General features: G+C 39.6%; 3 protein-coding genes across 4 annotated transcripts in view; 1 reads left to right on the top strand and 2 right to left on the bottom strand.

The window, feature by feature from the left end:
• The window catches only part of LOC117295833 (microtubule-associated protein futsch-like), a 36,490-nt gene extending 31,352 nt beyond the window's left edge, over window positions 1–5,138 (bottom strand). The window contains exon 1 of the mRNA XM_033778603.1: window positions 5,010–5,138. The gene's annotated coding sequence lies outside the window, so the exon portion shown is untranslated. The remainder of the gene's footprint in view (window positions 1–5,009) is intronic.
• A 2,972-nt stretch (window positions 5,139–8,110) lies between these two features.
• On the top strand, window positions 8,111–11,787 carry LOC117296090. Its single transcript, XM_033778962.1, has 2 exons — window positions 8,111–8,203; window positions 9,088–11,787. The coding sequence occupies exon 2, from the start codon at window positions 9,213–9,215 to the stop codon at window positions 11,097–11,099; it is 1,887 nt and encodes a 628-aa protein (XP_033634853.1). The 5' UTR covers window positions 8,111–8,203; window positions 9,088–9,212; the 3' UTR covers window positions 11,100–11,787.
• Window positions 11,788–12,671: 884 nt separating this feature from the next.
• On the bottom strand, window positions 12,672–18,611 carry LOC117295880 (ubiquinone/menaquinone biosynthesis C-methyltransferase UbiE-like). Of its 2 annotated transcripts, none has more exons than XM_033778665.1 (4): window positions 18,135–18,611; window positions 16,709–16,899; window positions 15,469–15,591; window positions 12,672–14,360 (listed from the first exon to the last, which is right to left on the bottom strand). In XM_033778665.1, exons 1-4 carry the CDS (start codon window positions 18,329–18,331, stop codon window positions 13,780–13,782), a joined length of 1,092 nt encoding a protein of 363 aa, XP_033634556.1. In that variant the 5' UTR covers window positions 18,332–18,611; the 3' UTR covers window positions 12,672–13,779. The 2 variants fall into 2 exon arrangements, with proteins under 2 accessions (XP_033634556.1, XP_033634557.1); XM_033778666.1 differs by lacking the exon at window positions 18,135–18,611 and adding an exon at window positions 17,090–17,164.
• Between the last annotated feature and the right edge of the window lie 381 nt (window positions 18,612–18,992).

The following is an 18,992-nucleotide window of genomic DNA, read 5'->3' as shown; positions in this document are numbered from 1 at the left end:
CAAAATGGAATCAGTCAGCCACACATGCACACAATGTAGTGTGTAGCATCTAACCTAAGCTGGCTAGAAAACCCTCCTGGCTCATACATGTACATGTCATGCATCCTAGGCCCTACACTTTAGACAATCAAACCATGGTTTAAAACAGCAGACTTCAAATTATGATCGTGCCATTCGTAAAACAAGCTCCTGAACGCTTACATGTAACAATTTTAAAAAACAATGACATTCAATCCATAAAGTTTTTAACCCTAGAGAAAATACAAATTAAAAGGTAATTTTACAGGTCAGTAACAACGGTAAGGATTTATTGTACACATGCTGCTGTAGGGCCGGGAAAATTGTCTGTAGTAGTGCCTCCCCCCCCCCCACCCCCTCCCTTAATGATGATTGAAATGGAAATTTGTAGTGGAACATCTGAAGGGACACCAAGGCAGCTTGCGTAGTGGGCAACTGTTGCCACCATGAATTGGGCCTGTGGCCTGTTAATAAAATAAAATTACCCAGCCCCCCCCCCCTCCTCCCTCCTCGTAGTACATTGGAGGGGGAAGGGGGGGTCAGTTAAATTTACTTCTGACTGCAAACATGCGAGGAATATGTGTGTTTGCTTTGACAAATTGTTCAACATGTGCAGGGAAATGAACATGCACTGGTACCGCAACATCTAGGCTAAATCTTGAATTTGTTTTTACTGCTGTTTGCCAGATTTACATGATGAATTGACTTTATCTGCAATCAGTAAGTTGCAGACCTCCACTGTCATGTACCCTGTAGATGGACAGGCAGTCTTTGCTCCGCTCTTAAGCTGATCAATGATAAGACTAAGCTGTACACATGAAGCTACATGTACATGTATCAACCTTTGGACGATGCCGTATGAATGTGATCATGTACTGAAATGTCCTTTGGGTCATGCTGCACAGTATCTTCACTCAAAACAAATATTATAATATTCACTAAAAATGAATTTAACAAGATTACCACTGGCTAAAACTTTGACAAAACTACTTTTGATTGCCAAAAGAGTAGAACATTTCTGGATTCAAAAGTTGACATTTGCTGTATCCATGGTATCAGGGCTTTGACTGAGATGGGTTTTTTTTTTCTTTCTTGAAGAGCTCAGGCAATTTTACTTCATGGTTAATTCTAGTTCCCGGGAAAACATTGTATTGTAACTTTACAAAGGCCATGGCAAGCCACAACACAGACAGCCTTGGGGCACCCACGGCATTTGCCACAGATTGGTTGTAACATATTTAGTGCACGATATCCCTTGCACAGACAGCATAGCAAATAATGGTGCACAAAATGTATCAGACGAGCTACTCAGAAACACAATTTTGGCATGCAGTTGGGGATTTAAAATGATCAATCTGAGAAACATTTCATGCAGCTAAACAAAACCTCGTCTCGCCAACCTCACCCACCCCTATTGCTTATGTACAGTATGTAACATAAGTTCTGGTCCTTGTAAAGACAGTTCTGTTTCAGTCAACAGTTTGACCATAGAGAAAGGACCACAGTGGTTTTTTCTCTATGGTTTGACCTACATGTACATGTACATGTACCACACCAAGTGGTCAAGCTGATCAATAGTGGATTTCCACCCCTACATTTAACCAGTGCATGCTTGATTAATGTAGTACATGTACATGTCCATATCATTCTTCTTATATCAAGTTCAATGATCTGGAAAAAACTGCACAGCAAAAATACAAACACAATGTACAAAAAACGGGTGTGTGGGGGAGTGGGGCTTCAAGCTCCATTACACATAAATTAATGAGGTCAGTTCATTAAGTATCATAACGACCTGTAGTTGGAGATGAGTTATTTTAATTAAACGCATGACTCGAGTCTTAGGGACAAGAATATTCTCGACAATAAATTAATACAAATCAGATGATCAAATTTCAAGTTAATTATTCCCTAAGTACGTAGTACAAGTACGTAGTACATGTACATGTACATGTAGTACAAACATCGCATTGTACATACATGTGTAGTACAGACTGGATGTATACTGTACACACTTGTTCATCTATTTTTATAAACAATTCTCATAAGTGTACAATATAAAATGAATTTTTTAAAACAGAGCATGCCAAACCAGTTATCATGTACAAATTTGTCACATTGCTTTGATTTTACTTTTTTTAAAACATCTGACGTTCATTGTACTGCCCTTTTTGGACTGGCTACCTCGTGAACAACAGTTCAAATGTACGATACATAAATAAGTATAGTGTACATTGGGAGGATTAGAACCCACAACCTTGTGATTGCAAGTCCTGCAGTCTAACCATCCAATGGTCCGAGGTATTACAGAACTGAACTACAACTGCAGTGCATCAAATGTCTATGTAAAGTGTTCTTTCTCCATTTTGATGTATCCAATTACTCCAGCCGGATTGTCAGGAAATCCTCAATAAAAGCAATTGATTTCCGAGTATCAAGCAAGGGGGCACAGACCGATGAGTTGTTCATTACCTACATCAGGGCTCAAATTTGACACTGGACCACAGGCCCGAAGCCAGTAGTTTTAGTGTCACTAACTCCGTACTTCTTTTACATTGAGAAGTCTTTAATAAAACGATAAATAAATTATGCACGTTATTTCAATACTGAAAAGGACAGTCTGTCGTTTTTTGTTAAAGCTGTCACAAACAAAAACACCCACAAATTGACAACAAATTAAGGATATGAGCAGCCCTACTCATTGTTGCGTTGCCAAGAACATCTACAAAACGTCTCTTCATGTACATGGTACATGTACTACCAAATCTCAAGTCTTTGACATATTTAGTACATAATTTTTGGGGTTGAACAAAGAATTGACTAGAGTGGGATTCGAACCAACGACCTCCGGATTAACGTGCCGGCGCTCTACCAACTGAGCTCACTAGCCCTATATTGGCGTTGTGGTTTATATTGATATTTAGTACATGTAACACTTGTGTCCACTTAAACCATTTATCAACAAATGATTGTGTGCATGTAACTCAGAAACCCTTTTACTCTGACTTCATTCAAACTAATTATCATCACCAAAATACAAAGTTTACAAAAATCAGGCCAAATCATGTAGACGAGAATAACCCAGGTTGGAATCCTCCATTGCGTAGGGCCTACAACGTTTAGGGTATAAAGGTCAGCTGTACCATTGCAAAAATTGGTATTCATTTAAAAAGTTTTCAGAATTATAATTTGTTCTTGAATTCACATTCATTTTAAAAGAATATTTAAAGGAAAGTTAAAACACAATATAGCTTTCTGTAGGCCTACTGACTTCGTAAACAAAGTTAAAGGCTAGGTACACTATTGACCTAATTGCCAAAGACCAGTCTTCTCACTTGGTGTACGGTGTATCTCAACATATGCATTTTATAACATAACAAACCTTAGGTGCAAATTTGAGCTCAATTGGTCGTCGAAGTTGCGAGATAATAACGAAAGAACAAAACACCCTTGTCACACTAAGTTGTGTGCGTTTAGATCGTTGGTTTCGAGACCTCAAATTCTAAACGTGAGGTCTCGAAATCAAATCCGTGGAAAATTACTTCTTTCTCTAAAACTATGTCACTTCAGAGGGAGCCGTTTCTCACATCGTTTTATACCATCAACCTCTCCCCATTAATTGTCACCAAGTAAGGTTTTATGCTAATAATTATTTTGAGCAATTACCAATAGCCTTTAAATAACACAAATAGCAAAATATCAAAAGAGGGCGCTGTTGAACCCACACAGAGATAGGTCATACATGCGCACGTACGTTGTGCACGACAACATACATGTACACCGCATCGTCGAATGCCCCCTCTGCCTGGCCCTTCCCATGATGCATTGTGGTTCTGAATTGTGATAAACCTTTATTACGATGTTATTGTGAATACTTTGTACACACTCCACAATATTCTTTGCAAGTTTATGTCATCACCAGCCAAAGAACAATATCGGCACCCTCACTTTATAAAATTAAGCTTTATGAATATTCTATACCTTAACTTAATGTAACTTTAGTTACGATGGATGGAGCAACAAACTAAATTATAATATTGCTCCATGGTACATTGTTTATTACATGTAGTTCACAGACTAACGCTTGTAACAATGTACAGTAATCAACATTTTTTGCTTCAGTTTTGACATGAAATTCATTGAGTTGCTCCACATTTGTAGCGCATAATGCGACAAAAGCTCTCCATCCATGACCAAAATCACAGTACAACAGGACAGAAGGGTGGATCTGCTTTTTTCCTATGGTGGAGATGGATGGGTGTGCATTTGTTATCCTGCTACTCTTGAAGTTCGTGTAATAACATTAATTATTAATGACTGAGACTACAGCTCGGTTCGTACTTCCTGCGAATGCAATACGAATGTTGACGTCACAAATTTGCAACAAATAATTCGCAGCAGCAGGCAGTTGAGTTGTTGTGGTTGTGCTTTAAGTTTTATTTTAACTCTCTGACTGAGTCTTACATCGCGAATATCGCAACGAAAATAGAGTTGTGACATCAAATTCATGTCAAAATCACAATGCATTGACATTTACATGAGGTTACACTGTTGATAAAGCAAGGTACAGTTTGTACAAAAATCATGATACCGTACATTTGCAATTCTGCATCAACGACTCGTTCACCTCCTCCTCACACACAAACACACACCCCTCCAACAATCCAACAAAATCCAGCAGGACCAACCCCCGAAACAAAACCAAAAACGAAAGGAAAGTGCTCGGGCTTAAAATTTAATAATATATGGTGCCAAATATACACTGTTTTCACTTTTTAAACATGAAAAGAAAGACTCGACAATACAAAATGAGACAACATGAATTATATCTGAAGTTTGACGTGACTGACATTTTGTGTATTGAACATTGATGCCCAGCTCAACATGGGCGCAGCGCGCAGCAGACACTCTAATTCTAAACGTTAAATGTTAACCACTGAATATAGCCATTTTCGTCCGCAACAAGCAGGCTGAAGGGACACATAACTTACCTTCAATTCAATCGGTGTTTTAGAGCTCGTGATTTGTCACAGTAAACAAGTATTTCAAGATTCCGGAAGCGTTCCTCGGAGACTTCATTTTTACAAGTCAGAGACGGCCATATTGTGTGATGACGTCACTCTGACTGGATTTCGTCACCGTTCGATAGATTAATAGACTTGTACTAGCTCTTTAGTTCACAAGTCATGATCTGGCTGTTCGATGTATGTACATGTATGTCAAAATTCAAACTGGTTGGTGGCATGGGGGCCAGTTTAGTTGGGAAGGTCGCACACACGTACACACCCACACTTTTGCCTCTTCTTATCTTGAGAACTTCCCAGTATTTTGTCATAAACTTATTTAATTCGACTGATTTGATTCATTCAACCAATAGAAATTGATGCTCAGCAGTAGAAAAGTTTGCACTAAGTTGTTTATTCACGACAATCGACAATCAAACTTGTTTACTGAATTATTACAATATTAATTTTGGAGGCACTGACAGTTGCAATTTTTTGTCAGACAGATAATTATGCCTAGTTTCTTATGATCCCAACATGCATTCTCATGTGTGAACATATTTTTGGCTTGATTGGTTACCGAAGTTGCAAGAAATAAGAAGTTGCACATGTGTGGGCCTTCAGATGCATGAGAAAGTTGCTTAATAGTGTTTTATGAAATAGCAGCATCTCTCCGTTGCTCGTTCATGTCCAGTGCAGTTAATGCCTCTACAACAAGCTGGTTCAATATTATTGGTCTAAAGTTTTATTGTGTATGGTAGGCGCCTACAATGACAGGTATCACGACACTTCGTACCCTGGACACTTCGTAATTTTTGCATAGTAGTCTGTAGTCACTTTGGACACTTCGTATGCCTACCTTATCACAAGACACTGTGATTTCTGCATCATTGTGATTATTTTGTGCTTTTGTGATCAGTTGATGAAAGCAAATCAAACCATTAGGCATCTATTATTATTGTTTTGTTGTGAGAAAGGACGACTGTGTGATTGTTTAACTTTAAAAAAAAGTTATGGGCGGAAAATGTTGTTGTTGGCGGACATGGCTTATGAACAAAATATTAGTTTCACGTTAAAAGGGACACTCACATAATTACACAAAAACGACGAAGTCTAATTTTGTATCTCAACGAACATTAACTTGGAATGCACATAATGAAGGTGTGACTCGCCTGGGCCGAGGGTACGAAGTGACTTTCGATATAGGCCTACATGTATGTACGAAGTGTCTGGAAGGTACGACATGTCCATGTAAGCACTGGCAAAATTACGAAGTGTCCGACATCCCATACATTGTTTTGCCGGTTACGTTTGCTGCCAGGTAGATTGTGTTCTTGTCGCTACCGCTGAGTAGATTTTCTGAACTTTCTTCGGGAGTCTTCTCAATGGGAAAAACTGTACAATGGACCTTTACCACGGTGTAGCCATCTTGACTTTACTCCATTCCAACTCATTGTAACCAAACTGAGGCTGGACGAAATATTAGTCTGGTGCCATGTTTACGCAACGAATGTTAGTATTCATTACTGTTATGGAAACAGGGATCAGGGAACCAAGATGGTGATGACAGCATGATAATTAATTATCTATATAAAAAAAAATTATGCGGAAGGTAGAAAATCGGCCGCCCTCAACTAGGCCTAATACTCTTCAATGGATTAAGGGGACCATATAGTTCATGACATTGTTTCCATTGTTGTCTCGGCCAGGTACGCGCGTGTGTATAAAGTGTAGGTTTTTTTTAAAAGTAGGCATAATCTGTATGAGGGGAACAGCACTGGAGGGGAATGTTGACCAAACACCGGGTAATGAGAGATGAGGAGGCAGGCACTGGGCATGACTGGTTAAGCGCGGCGCCTCTCTGTGCACAGCACTTAATTTTTAGGCCTATATAAATATTCTACGGAAACAAAGTTACTTTGCATTCTCATTAATCTGCACGTGGTTTTTTTCGTCCTTTAATAAAGCGTCTGCCTATTTGGTGTAGAAAAACTTTTCCAAAAAACATAGTTTCCGAAATAATTGTTGTACTTTCTTCTAAATTCATCGTTAATTCTGAAATATTGATGTACAGGGCCTGCGGCGTGTATGTCAGTTAAGTCAGTCCGGTTTCGTTTGTGGAAAAAAAAACCTTAGTAGAACAGGAAAAATCAATCACCGTGAAGCTTGTGCTGTACGAATCACTGATATCCTACCACCAGTGCGGGTAACTTTCGGGGTTTATGACTAGATTGGGATGCATCAACGGAGGGGAGGGGGGGGGAGCAATTTTACTTTTATTTGCAGTTTATTGGTAGTTTTCCTTATTAACTTGCCCAAAATCCTCAACCAATAATCATACCCAAGTAGGCCTGCAAGTATGGTAGGCAAAATGCATGGAATGGGCGCGGGATCAAGCGTAGACTTGACTCAAGTCCCAATCCCGTGCCATCCCCTAGAAAACTACTGTTCTCGGGACCACATTTTGACGGCGAGCGCGTGTTTCATAGTAAGTTGAGGTAATAGCTATAGGGACCTCTCACACGAGAATGGGACTTGAATCAAGTCTAGCTCAAGCGTGGGTCGATGATAATGCCTGAAATCTGAGTGCAGTGACAAGGGTAAACAAATAATAATTAGACATAATTAATAATGATGTTATACTGGATGATACTTTCAATTTATTATTTTTTAGGCTAATAATTATTGCTCATAAGATCTATGGTGCATTGTGTGGTGCTATGCTGGAGGGCCTCCTGCAGAAACTTTGGCGCTCCAGGTTGCACGTCTTATCCGACAGGTTTATACGAGTATAAGAAGCTCATACAAATTCGTTGTTAGGTCCAAAAGCCTATTATTATACCCAAAGTGCAAGAATACACGCACATAAATTATGTTCAGCTATATTTGTTGGTAATAATTTCCCCGGGCTGAAGCGGGACCTCGTGACCCGCATCATCGTTCAAAAGTCCATGAGTTTTTGTTGTCCGTTGATCATCGTGTGAATTTTTGTGCGAGCGCCCTCCATTGGCCTACGCCACCAATAAAACAACAAGGTCATGCATTGTGCAATGTGCGATGACAACCAACCGAGTATGCACCGGTAAATTCCCATAACGATCCAAGCTGATTATACGGACAGTGGAGCTCTAGCGGGTAACCATTTCTACCATTCCATGGGTGTTCATCATGACATGTTTAATGTAAGAATATCATCCTTATCTTATCTATTAGTATTAACATTAGGGATAACTTTCCGTATGGCGCCACCACTTTTTCACTCATTTTTACAAAAAGGGATATATCAATCAGGTAAATTAGATACTATATTATTTTATTTCGAATGAAAAAGTGGTGGCGCCATACGGAAACTTTTCCCGGCCCCCCCCCCCCCCCCAAAAAAAAACACACCAAAAAACACGTCATGACTCAGTCATGACTCTCACAAATCCCATGCCCATCCCAAGACACAAAATGTCTGGTTTGTTTCGCCGCCGCCACCACTGCACTAGAGATACTGTTTAGTGACAGTGTGTTTTGGGCTGATGAGCTCTATTTTGGGGACACCACTCTCAGGCTCACTCCTGTCCTGTCCAAAAATAGACAATCAACAAAAATAGTAATGTCTGGTGTACGGTTGGTTCATGTATTGTTATGATGTAGTGTAGGGTGGCTGGTCCGTTCACGTTCAACAACCCATGTTAACACTTTCGTTTGCATTTGCTAGGATGCATGTGAAATTAAAGTGTGCACAGTCTGAGCTTTCATTTTCAAACAAGTAAGTGAAAAAAAACAGAACTCTTCTATTCTCAGTTTGTAGGCAAAACTGTGAAGGTTTGTCAAAAGCAACCTGTGTCGATTTGTCAGAAATTGTCTTAACATTTGTGTTGGTCCTTGCCCTACAATGGCAATACTCTATATAATTACACTGAATTTTTATGCACTGCAGTTTAAGTTTTACCTGTGTCACTTGGTTATAAAGTAAAACAACTACTTGTTTAATAGGCCTAGGTTCAATTCAATCTACTTTTAATAAGTTAATGAACCACTGACCTAATTGTTATATATATTTTTTGCATGTATCCAGGAAAGGTGTGCAGTACTGAAGCGCCGCATTACCTCTGCATAGAGGAACTACAGTCATGATCAGCTTCAGACCTTGGAGACATCTGAGGGATTCTTCACAATGGCACCAGAAGATTTCTGGGCGATATGGCAAGCTGTAAACATAGCAACTGGACAAGAAGATTACTTGTAGACGAGTTGAATGGCATCAGAACTGCTTTGTATTCAAATGCCCATCTGGCTTTAGAGATGTCATCGTTTTCACATCCAAACCATCAGTTGGATCCCAGGCTGGCTCAGGCTGCTTCCCCATCATTAACAGAAAAAAGGTCAGTTTTCAAATCATCTGCCGATGATAAGGAGTGCATGTCAACTACGCACAGTCATCTGAATTCGGGGTCAATTATTTGTTCCTCTTCAAGCTATGGCGGTACTTTGGACTGCCCCATGTCACTGTCATCGGACTGTGGAGAACTTACAAGTACCCCGAATAGCGTCGACAACGTATCACAAGAGTTACTGCCACAGTCAAGTTATACAGTATGCTCGAGCCACCAACTTACCTCTCAATCAGTTTTGCCTTTGTCGTCAGCCTGTGGAACAGTTACACTAAGCAGAGAAACCCAGAATCAGATGGGGCAACTTGAAGAGTCGGAGAAGTCAATTCAGTTGGAGCTGTCAGAATTTTCCTTCGCCAGCCGAGAGGTTGGTCTGTCTCAGTCAGCAGACAGTCATGGAACCTCCTGCATGGAAAATCGTGGGTGTTCAGTTCAAATTAAGGTTGAAGAGATGGAAGAGCCTGTAAACAGTGCTTCACTGACAAGTGATAACTTAGAACAGTTAACTATCTTGTCAGACCAATCCCATCCATTCTTATCGGGTACTCAGCAACAATTTAACACAGAGAAATCATGCAAAGCCAATAATATTGGTGAACTACCAACAAATCATGGCTGTGCTGGTAAAAGCAGTGCAGACACTAATGACCAGGGCCTATTGGGTAGTAAAGAAACTAATGACCAGTATCAGGGCTCTGCATTGAGTAATAAAGAAACTAATGACCAATGTCAGGGCTCCTCTTTATTTAGTAGTGAGGAAACTAATGACCAATGTCAGGGCTCCTCTTTATTTAGTAGTGAGGAAACTAATGACCAATGTCAGAGCTCTGCAATGAGCAGCACAGCAAGTAAAAAACAGTGTCAGAGGTCTGAGACTAGTGGCCAGTGTCGGATCTCTGCAACGAGTAGTAAAGAAACTAATGACCAATGTGGGGGCTCTGCATTGAGTAGCAAAGAAACTAATGACCAACATCAGGTCCCTGCATCAAGTACCAAAGAAACTAATGACCAATGTCAGGTCCCTACATCATACAGCAAAGAAACTAATGACCAATGTCAGGTCCCTACATCGTACAGCAAAGAAACTAATGACCAATGTCAGGTTCCTTTATCGTGTAGCAAAGAAACTAACGACCAATGTCAATTGTACAATTTCGTTATTTTTTCCCATGATGACGATGCAGATAAAGCCGATTGCATCTTTCACCTCTTAGAAGACAAACATCTTCGAGGATTCAAAAATGGCAGAGACGACACGCCAGGAACATTTAAGAGCGATGAGCTTGTGAAAGCCATCAAGAATACTGAGAAGATTTTGTTACTTCTCACACCCAAGTCAATTGACGACGAGTACTTCAAATATGTGATGAATTTGAGTTTAACACACTCAATAGAAAGGGGGAGTACAAACTTAATAATACCCATTTGTTTAGGGATAGAACGATGCCAAGTGCCTGACGCACTGATGTCTAAATGTTGTATTCATTCTAACGATATCAGTGATAAATTTAAAGACAGTCTTTTCAGGGTATTTCGTTCTACATGTAGATCTTCATTAACTTCTAGTGTGAGTTTTGATTCTCAATCCAGCTCACCTACTTGTAGTATAATGGAAAGTCACAGTATGCCATCTTCTTCATCCCCAAACAAGCGATGGTACACTTCAATTTTTCGGTTGTTTTCCTCTCACAAGTAACATCACCAATTTGTCTCAACTAAAGTTTTCATTTGTGGTAATTTATAAGAATTACTTGAAAATTTATCCTGTTTTGGGTCTCCAGCATGTTCGTCTAGCAGCCTGGATTCGTTTTTCACGCAAGCAAAGTGAATTTTTTTTACAATGAAGGCCTAATTAGAAAATAGCACGACTGATTGTTTGCAGTGCAAAAATTCGCTTTGCTTTTACTTTAAGTATGAACCAGGCCTAGAGGGACACGGTGCCTTCAGACTGGGCATTTGAGCTTGAAAAGTGTTTGTCATAAAATATGGTTGGAAAGAAGTAGAATTGATCAAATTTACACATATTATCCCTGGAATTTGTGTGAATCAAATTTACACATATTATCCCTGGAATTGTGTGGTTTTCCCTGAGACTTCATGAACTAACGGGGTCTGCCATCGTGTAGAACAATATCTTTTACTGCACAGAGTACAGACCGTGTTAGTTTAAGAAGGAAATCGTAAACCACACAATTCTGAGATTATTTGCGACTGTTGTGAATATTTATAACTCAAATTTGAAATTATTTTCCAAAAATAATAATTTTATGACAAACGCTCAAATGAGCCTAATCTGAAGGTAAAGTGTCCATTCAAATTGATCTTCATTTTGTTGATGTTTACATGTATGTGAAGTGCCAGTAGTAATAAACACATTTCTTTTTTAACATGGAGTCAACCTTATCATCTTCCTGTACTGTGCAAAAACCTCTTCGGACCTTGGGCTTAAGCTAGTAAACTTTGCATTTTACTTGCTCTAGGAAGTTTTAGTAGAACAGATTTTTAAGCATGTTCGTGTATTGTGATACATGTTTCTTTTACCATTTAATTAATGGAAGTGATCACAACCAGTCGAATTGTCAACGTCCACACACTCAAAAATATATTAACACATTTTTAAAAGTGAATAATTACTCACAGCTGAAAAAGAAGAAACATTAGCATTTTCAACAAGTTGGTTGGAGAGTTTTTAGTAGCCGACGGGGCAAGTTGAGACGTGGTGTTAATGTACGTAGCCCCATACCATTTTCTACTAGACAATGATAGCCAGGATAGTGCAAGACAGGCGAGTCCTGCTTGTCCGGAGGGCATACTAGCACATTGACTGCAAACACACAAAAAACACATTAATGCATCCAACTAAGCAATGCCCCATGGGGTGCCCCTTCAAGAGCGAATTTCAAAGGCGAATTTCTGCCTGCCATCTGAAGTAATACTGATTAAAGCCATTATACACTTTCGGTACAGAAAAACAATTTTTTTTACAGGATTTACAGAAGGTAATGGTGAAAGACTTCTCTTGAAGTACTTTACTTTTTGAGAAAACATTAAAACAATATAAATTCTCGTTAGCGAGAATTACGGATTTATTTTAAACACATGTCATGACACGGCGAAACATGCGGAAACAAGAATGGGTTTTCCCGTTATTTTCTCCCGACTCCGATGACCAAATGAACCTAAATTTTCACAGGTTCGTTATTTTATATATAAGTAGTGATACACGAAGTGTGGGACTTGGACAATACTGTTTAACCGAAAGTGTATAATGGCTTAAAAAAAAAATACAAGTCTTGTTTACCTCACATTGAAATGTTTTGTTATGCCCTTTTCTTTTATATACCTAACTCTTTCAGAGCTCAATTTGAAACATGAATCCGTGGAATGTCAAAAACAAATGGGTCTGCACATTCCAAAGAGGAATTTGTTGTCAGTCAAAAGTTCAAATTCATTGCTGTTCTAAAGGAATAATCTTGGAAATACTGGAAAGTACAGAAAATTCCCCTTACCAAATACAGACCCATGTGTTTGAAATGTGGATGATTTTTTTACAACAAATTTCACACGAGAAGGATTATAAAATTCAATATGTTTTACACCATTTTGGGTTTAAGTAGAGACTTTAAAATTGTCTTTCCACTTTCAAAAAGACTATTAATATTTGGAGACAAGTACATAGCAAAATTACATCTGACCTTTGAGCCCCTGTTTTTTAAGTGTCTTGCAGGGACAAAAGTCTCAACACCTGGACTCAAACCCTCACTCTGTTGATTAGAAACGCCAGTGATCAAGTCCGGTACGCTATATCGTTAACACTCACTGCTTCACTAAGAGTGGACAAAAGGTGAAATTACTTCATAATTGAGTTGTATTCGTTTTTATTTAAATTTATTCATTTATGTGAGTGTACATTGATGGCATTACTGAAGTACTTGCATGTACAGTATGTACAGGTGTATTATCAGTACTGCAAATGTGGACAAGCAGGGTCAAATAAAACATTGATACATTGAAACCTTGACCACTGCTCACCATTCCTAGGAATGTTCATAATATTTTGCCAATGGCCATCTGGTGGTCAGCCAGCAATGGTCAAGTCATAAATATTTACAAATGCTTCTCCCGAGTATAAGTGTATTTCCCAAATTAGCAAGAGCATTAGGCGACCAGCTTGGTGAGCTTGCACGTTCACAATTAGTGTTTTCATACAGTAAGCACCAGAAAAATAGCTCGTCGTTTTGTGTGCTTACGATAAGCAGGGCTATGCAGTGGAAACCTGCGCAGTTACATATGTAACACAACACTTGCTGTTAAGCAGCTCTATGAAATTGGGCCAACAGGACATTTCAGTTAACCCCAAACCAATTAGCAGACGTTTAGCTAGTCATTGGTTTCTTACACATTAGATGTACCCCTTCTTTATAAGCTTCAGTTACCATAACAACTCGGAAGTTGGCCTGTTCCAGTGACTCTTTAGCTTTCTCACGACCCCACATTGCCCCCAAACCTGCTGCCCCATCTCCCGGATATAGAGATGTTGGCATACAATTCAGTAGACTATAAATATATTCAATTAGAATATTCTCCCGGTCTCGCATATCCAAGTTTTCTTGGAGGTTTGAATGAGTATTGCTTTCGACGACTGAGAGTGTTCCTCCTGGCTTGAGTACCCGATGCATCTCTCGGAGAGCCTTAGTGGGGTACGAGAGATCATGAAGGACAAAATGCATGAACAGGTAGTCAAACTTGTCCGTCCAGTCAGAGGGCATTTGTGTGATATCCGCATTGATGAACTCGACGTTAGTAAGACCCATCTCATCCTCTTTATCTCGAGCTTTGGCGAGGGCCGATTGGGATAGATCCACACCGTAAAATTTACTCTTGGGAAAGTGTCTGGCCATGGCAAAAGTGGAGATGCCTTCTCCACATCCGATGTCCAACACCTCCAGTCCAGTTACTAAAATAAAACAAAGAGTTAAGAAGGTACTTTAAATTACCAGGGTCCAATTTCATAGATTTGCTTTCAGAGCACAATATATAGCTAAGCACTACAAAAATAATTACTTACAGGAATGAGGGTATACCAGCCAAAATACCATTGCACCATTTGGGACTGGTATCCTGCTAGTTATTACCTAGAAGAAAGTTGCTAGGCAATGTTTTCTGCTCGAGCAACTGTACGAAATAGACTGTGCAAGTCTCAGGCACATTAATTGGGACCTGCTTAAAGGCAGTGGACACTGCTGGTAATTACTCGAAATAATTAGTAACATAAAACCTTACTTGGTAACAAGTAATGGGGAGCTGTTGATAGTATAAATATTGTGAGAATTGGCTCCCTTTGAAGTAACATAGTTTTCGAGAAAGAAGTAATTATCCACAAATTTGATTTCGAAATTTATACTGGAACGCAGGCTCAAGGCGTGTGATTTCAGCATCGGGGCCAGTAAACTCATGACCAGACAAGCCTGGCGGTCTTGTTTTAAATAGCTTTGTGAAAAAATGTTGACCATGAATCAGATAATACCCTCTCTTGAGTAACAATGTACACTTACACAAAAGACAAAAGGTAACTTATCTAAACCGTTTAAAGGAAAAGTACACCTTTGGTAATTGTCAAAGACCAGTCTTCTCACTTTGTGTATCCCAACATAAGCATAAAATAACAAGCCTGTGAAAATTTGAGCTCAATTGGTCATCTAAGTTGCGAGAAAATGATGAGAAAAACAACACCCTTACTGGACGAATTTGTGTGCTTTCAGATAGGAATAAAAGACTTCTAGCTAGAAGTCTTTTATTATTTTAGTGAGAAATTACCTCTTTCTCAAAATCTATGCTCTTTCAGAGGGAGCTGTTTCTCACAATGGTTTATACTATCAACAGCTCTCCAATGCTCATTACCAAGTCAGTTTTTGAGTTGATATTTGTTTTGAGTAATTACCAAGCGTGTACCTTCCCTTTAACTCATTTTGATTCTTGTCTAGAAAACTAAGTTCTGGTCTAGTAACACTTCTACACTACAAGCAATCCCTGCTATCTTGGGGATTTGAGCCTTTATTTCTTACTTAGCTGTTGGTGCAACTCGGGCACGGATGGAATGAACTTCTGGACTAGCTGATCCCTAAAAAAGGGGCCTTGCGTCAAAGCCATCAGCTCATCAAACTTATGATAGGCATTATATGGTACACCTTAATAAGAGATAAAGAGAAGAGGTGACAAAAGACAACAGGTAATTAATTTATCAAATGAAAGCATTTCAAAACCAAATTGTACTTTTTTTCCAGGGATATTTTCAAATTACAGAGCCAATTCCCAGGAATTAAACTTCCTTGAGATTTTTTAACCCTACTTTATGCTTGATCACACCTGATTAAATTTGTTAGGGAAAAAAAGAAAAAATGAACACAGTAGTTCGCTTCCCAAGTACATAGTGGTAGCTATTTATCAAAGCGAAGCGAGTTTATCAGGATTAACAATTTAAGTTAGGATTAAAGGGCTGGGTCACACTGCAGTGATAAAAAAAAACACAATCATGATGCAAAGAGTCTGAGATGGCATTCTATTGGTTGAATTGCTCCATGCAGAATACGTACATGCTCATTCAACCAATATAACGCGATGTCTTTGCGTCGTGATCGTGTTCGTTATCGCTGCAGTGTGACTTGGCCTTTAGTGTGAAAAGTTCCACTGAATTTCTAAGTGAAATTCCAGTGAAACTTGTCTAGTACGAAAGGTGCTTTGGGTTGGCAAATTGTTATGATCCAGCAAGACTGGTGCGAGTTGACAAACACAAATACCACACAGATGAGATTAATCTCATTCTTGAGTTATTGCTCGGAAAACATTTTTTGTTTGTTCCCATACTGACCTTGATATTCAACCTATGGATATTCCAAAAAACAATAGGCTTCTTGGGGGTCCAAAGAATTAACCAACAAACCATATTTGGAGTTGATATGCCAAGTCTTCCTTGAGTTTTAGCTTGGGCAAATATTGCGCGCACAAACATACGCACCCAAATACAACCTTACAGATCAGGCATATCAGGTTTGTCGGGTCCTGTCATTACTGTTCTGTTATTCCCTTTTCTAAAGTATTCCCTTGTGGGGTCCAGGTTGAATAAATATTGTAGGGTCCATGCTTGTGGGGTCTAAAGACCCACCAAGGGGGCCCCCATAAGCCTGTGTGCCGCTCACACACCGAAGGACAAGGCAAACACTACATGTTATATGCTTCTTCGGCTTAGTGCCTTGCCAAGGGGGGCATTCAAAAGAAACCCACGCATTCAGGTTTAATTTTTGTCACCTGATGGTCCATCCTTTCTGAAACATTCTGCAACTTTGAAGAATCCTCCGTACAAAGTGGGTGCTGTTAAAGCAACAGCTTTCAGTTCCATGATGTTTGATCGGTTGGTCGGGAGCCAGTAGGTTTCCGTTTTCCCATCGAACTTAATAATATCAGCAGCAGCCATGCATCCCAACCACTCTTTCACATATCTGTGAAAAGAAGTAGAACAGAAGCTATGATCAATAATGTAATCTAAACCAAACGAGTAGAAACTAGAAACAGACTAGCCGGTGAGAGAGTTATTTTCCACTGCTGCCTCTAGTGGAACTGTCTTTCTGTCCCCATTAAAAACGCTCAGACTGTTCTGCTGTCCTGTCAAAAAATTTTCTAAAGACTCACCTGTTCTCAAATCTGTAGCTGGTTGTCACCATCACTTTGATCTGTGAACTTTTCTCCTTGGTTCGCATTTTTTGTAAATCCAGTTATTATTATTAGAAAAACAGACACAAAAAGCAAGAAACATTTTCAGGGCTCAGCTTTGTGGAACAAAAACAACTTTTGCTTGACCAGAAAATCTATAGGGCCTTCAGTGAACTTTCATATGTACTCAACGGAATTTTAAGATATTTAGGCCTATCCGACTCAAAGTCAACTTGAATATCATTTTGTTTATAAACAAGATGAGGTAGGTACTATTATTCACTCATTATACTAATAGACTGCCTGACTTAGTGTCTGGTGGTCATACGTTTACTTTCAAGCTTTCCCATCACTGAGCTATCCCATCACTTTCAAGCTTTCCCATCACTGAGCTATACATCAATCAGCACTCTCACCAGGATTTTGAAGGGAAATTCATCACAACAGCACTCCAGTGAGTGGGGTCCAGAAATGAGTCATAGAAATATAAACCCTAGATTGAAAATAAATGACGAAGTAGCTGACACATACTCAAATCAAAATCAAGACATTTGATGACATGGACTTGAAACAAGCAGCAAACCATATGATATGACCCCTCATCATGCGATTCCAAGCACAATCTTAAAAAAAAAAAAAATCGTCCCAAGCCGCAAGCGCCACTTCTACTTTCTAGAAACTATAGTTTAGGCTCTGTTAACCAAGCCAGCCACCAGTTGCCCACTTGCACTTTAGCACTGCTACTTTTGCATTTCATAATAGTACGATATTACTTACATGTGACCCCCGTGGAGAGCCTTATTTTTTTATAGTTTCTAGAAGTAAGGCGTGTGTAGTACAGTAGGCCTATACTATTACTAAATACTATAAGAAGAAGAAGAAGAAGAAGAAGTATAAACTTGGAGACACAACAGAGAATTTATTTAAACAGATAGAAATAAAGAAGGGCTTCCACCATGGCATGCATGGAGGTAGAATTTGCATGAGCCATATGGCGCAAATCTTGAAGAACTAAATTGAATACCTTTCTTTCATCCCAGCCGTGTCTGCAATCTGCTGGCTTGTGTTTGGATTCTCCCCCAGGGTAATCAGCACATCAAATAAACCCGTCTCCATACCCATGGCAATACCAATACCCGCTATACCTCCCAGAAGTTGATCAGAAATACGGTTTAAAAACGCCTGGTCGGCCCCTTCACACTGGAGCTCTGTGGCTGCCATGTTTCACCTGTCCGTAGTGTGCCCACAGATGTGACCAGCAGATGAGCAGACCGATCAAAGTGTGTACCCATTTTTATGTGTGCCGACGACGCATCAGCGCTGTTTGATCTTTTACCGGACCATGATCTAACCTAGTAGGCGTCTCAAGGCTGCCATGTTTCACCTGTACGTAGTGTGCCCACAGATGTGACCAGCAGATGAGCAGACCGATCAAAGTGTGTACCCATTTTTATGTGTGCCGACGCATCAGCGCTGTTTGATCTATTACCGGACCATGATCTAACCTAGTAGGCGTCTCAAGGTCTGAAAAATACCTGTAGATAGTAGGCCTACACGTTCTGTGCAAGGATTCAGAGTTGGCCACAAGTGGAGCTAAAAAATACCTGCCCAAGTTGTGAAACAAAATATACGTTAATTGCATCGCATAAAGAATATTCAGTTTGTTTTTTACCCATTATGTTAACACCGATGTGTGTCAGCACTGATTTGGCCCAAACTCAGTACCGATACTTTCCCGAGTTCTGTGGGGAAAAAATCACAGGCATTACTCGGGTGGGATTCTTACCCCACCACCCACGAACTTCCCAATTTTAGAGTAGTGTAGATTGACCACTGTGAAACAAAATAATCATTAGGGGGGAGCGATCGAGGACTTGTTGCG

Source organism: Asterias rubens, chromosome 10 (assembly GCF_902459465.1).
Source record: "Asterias rubens chromosome 10, eAstRub1.3, whole genome shotgun sequence".
NCBI lineage: Eukaryota > Metazoa > Echinodermata > Asteroidea > Forcipulatida > Asteriidae > Asterias > Asterias rubens.
This window is presented reverse-complemented; position numbering and strand designations above follow the sequence as displayed.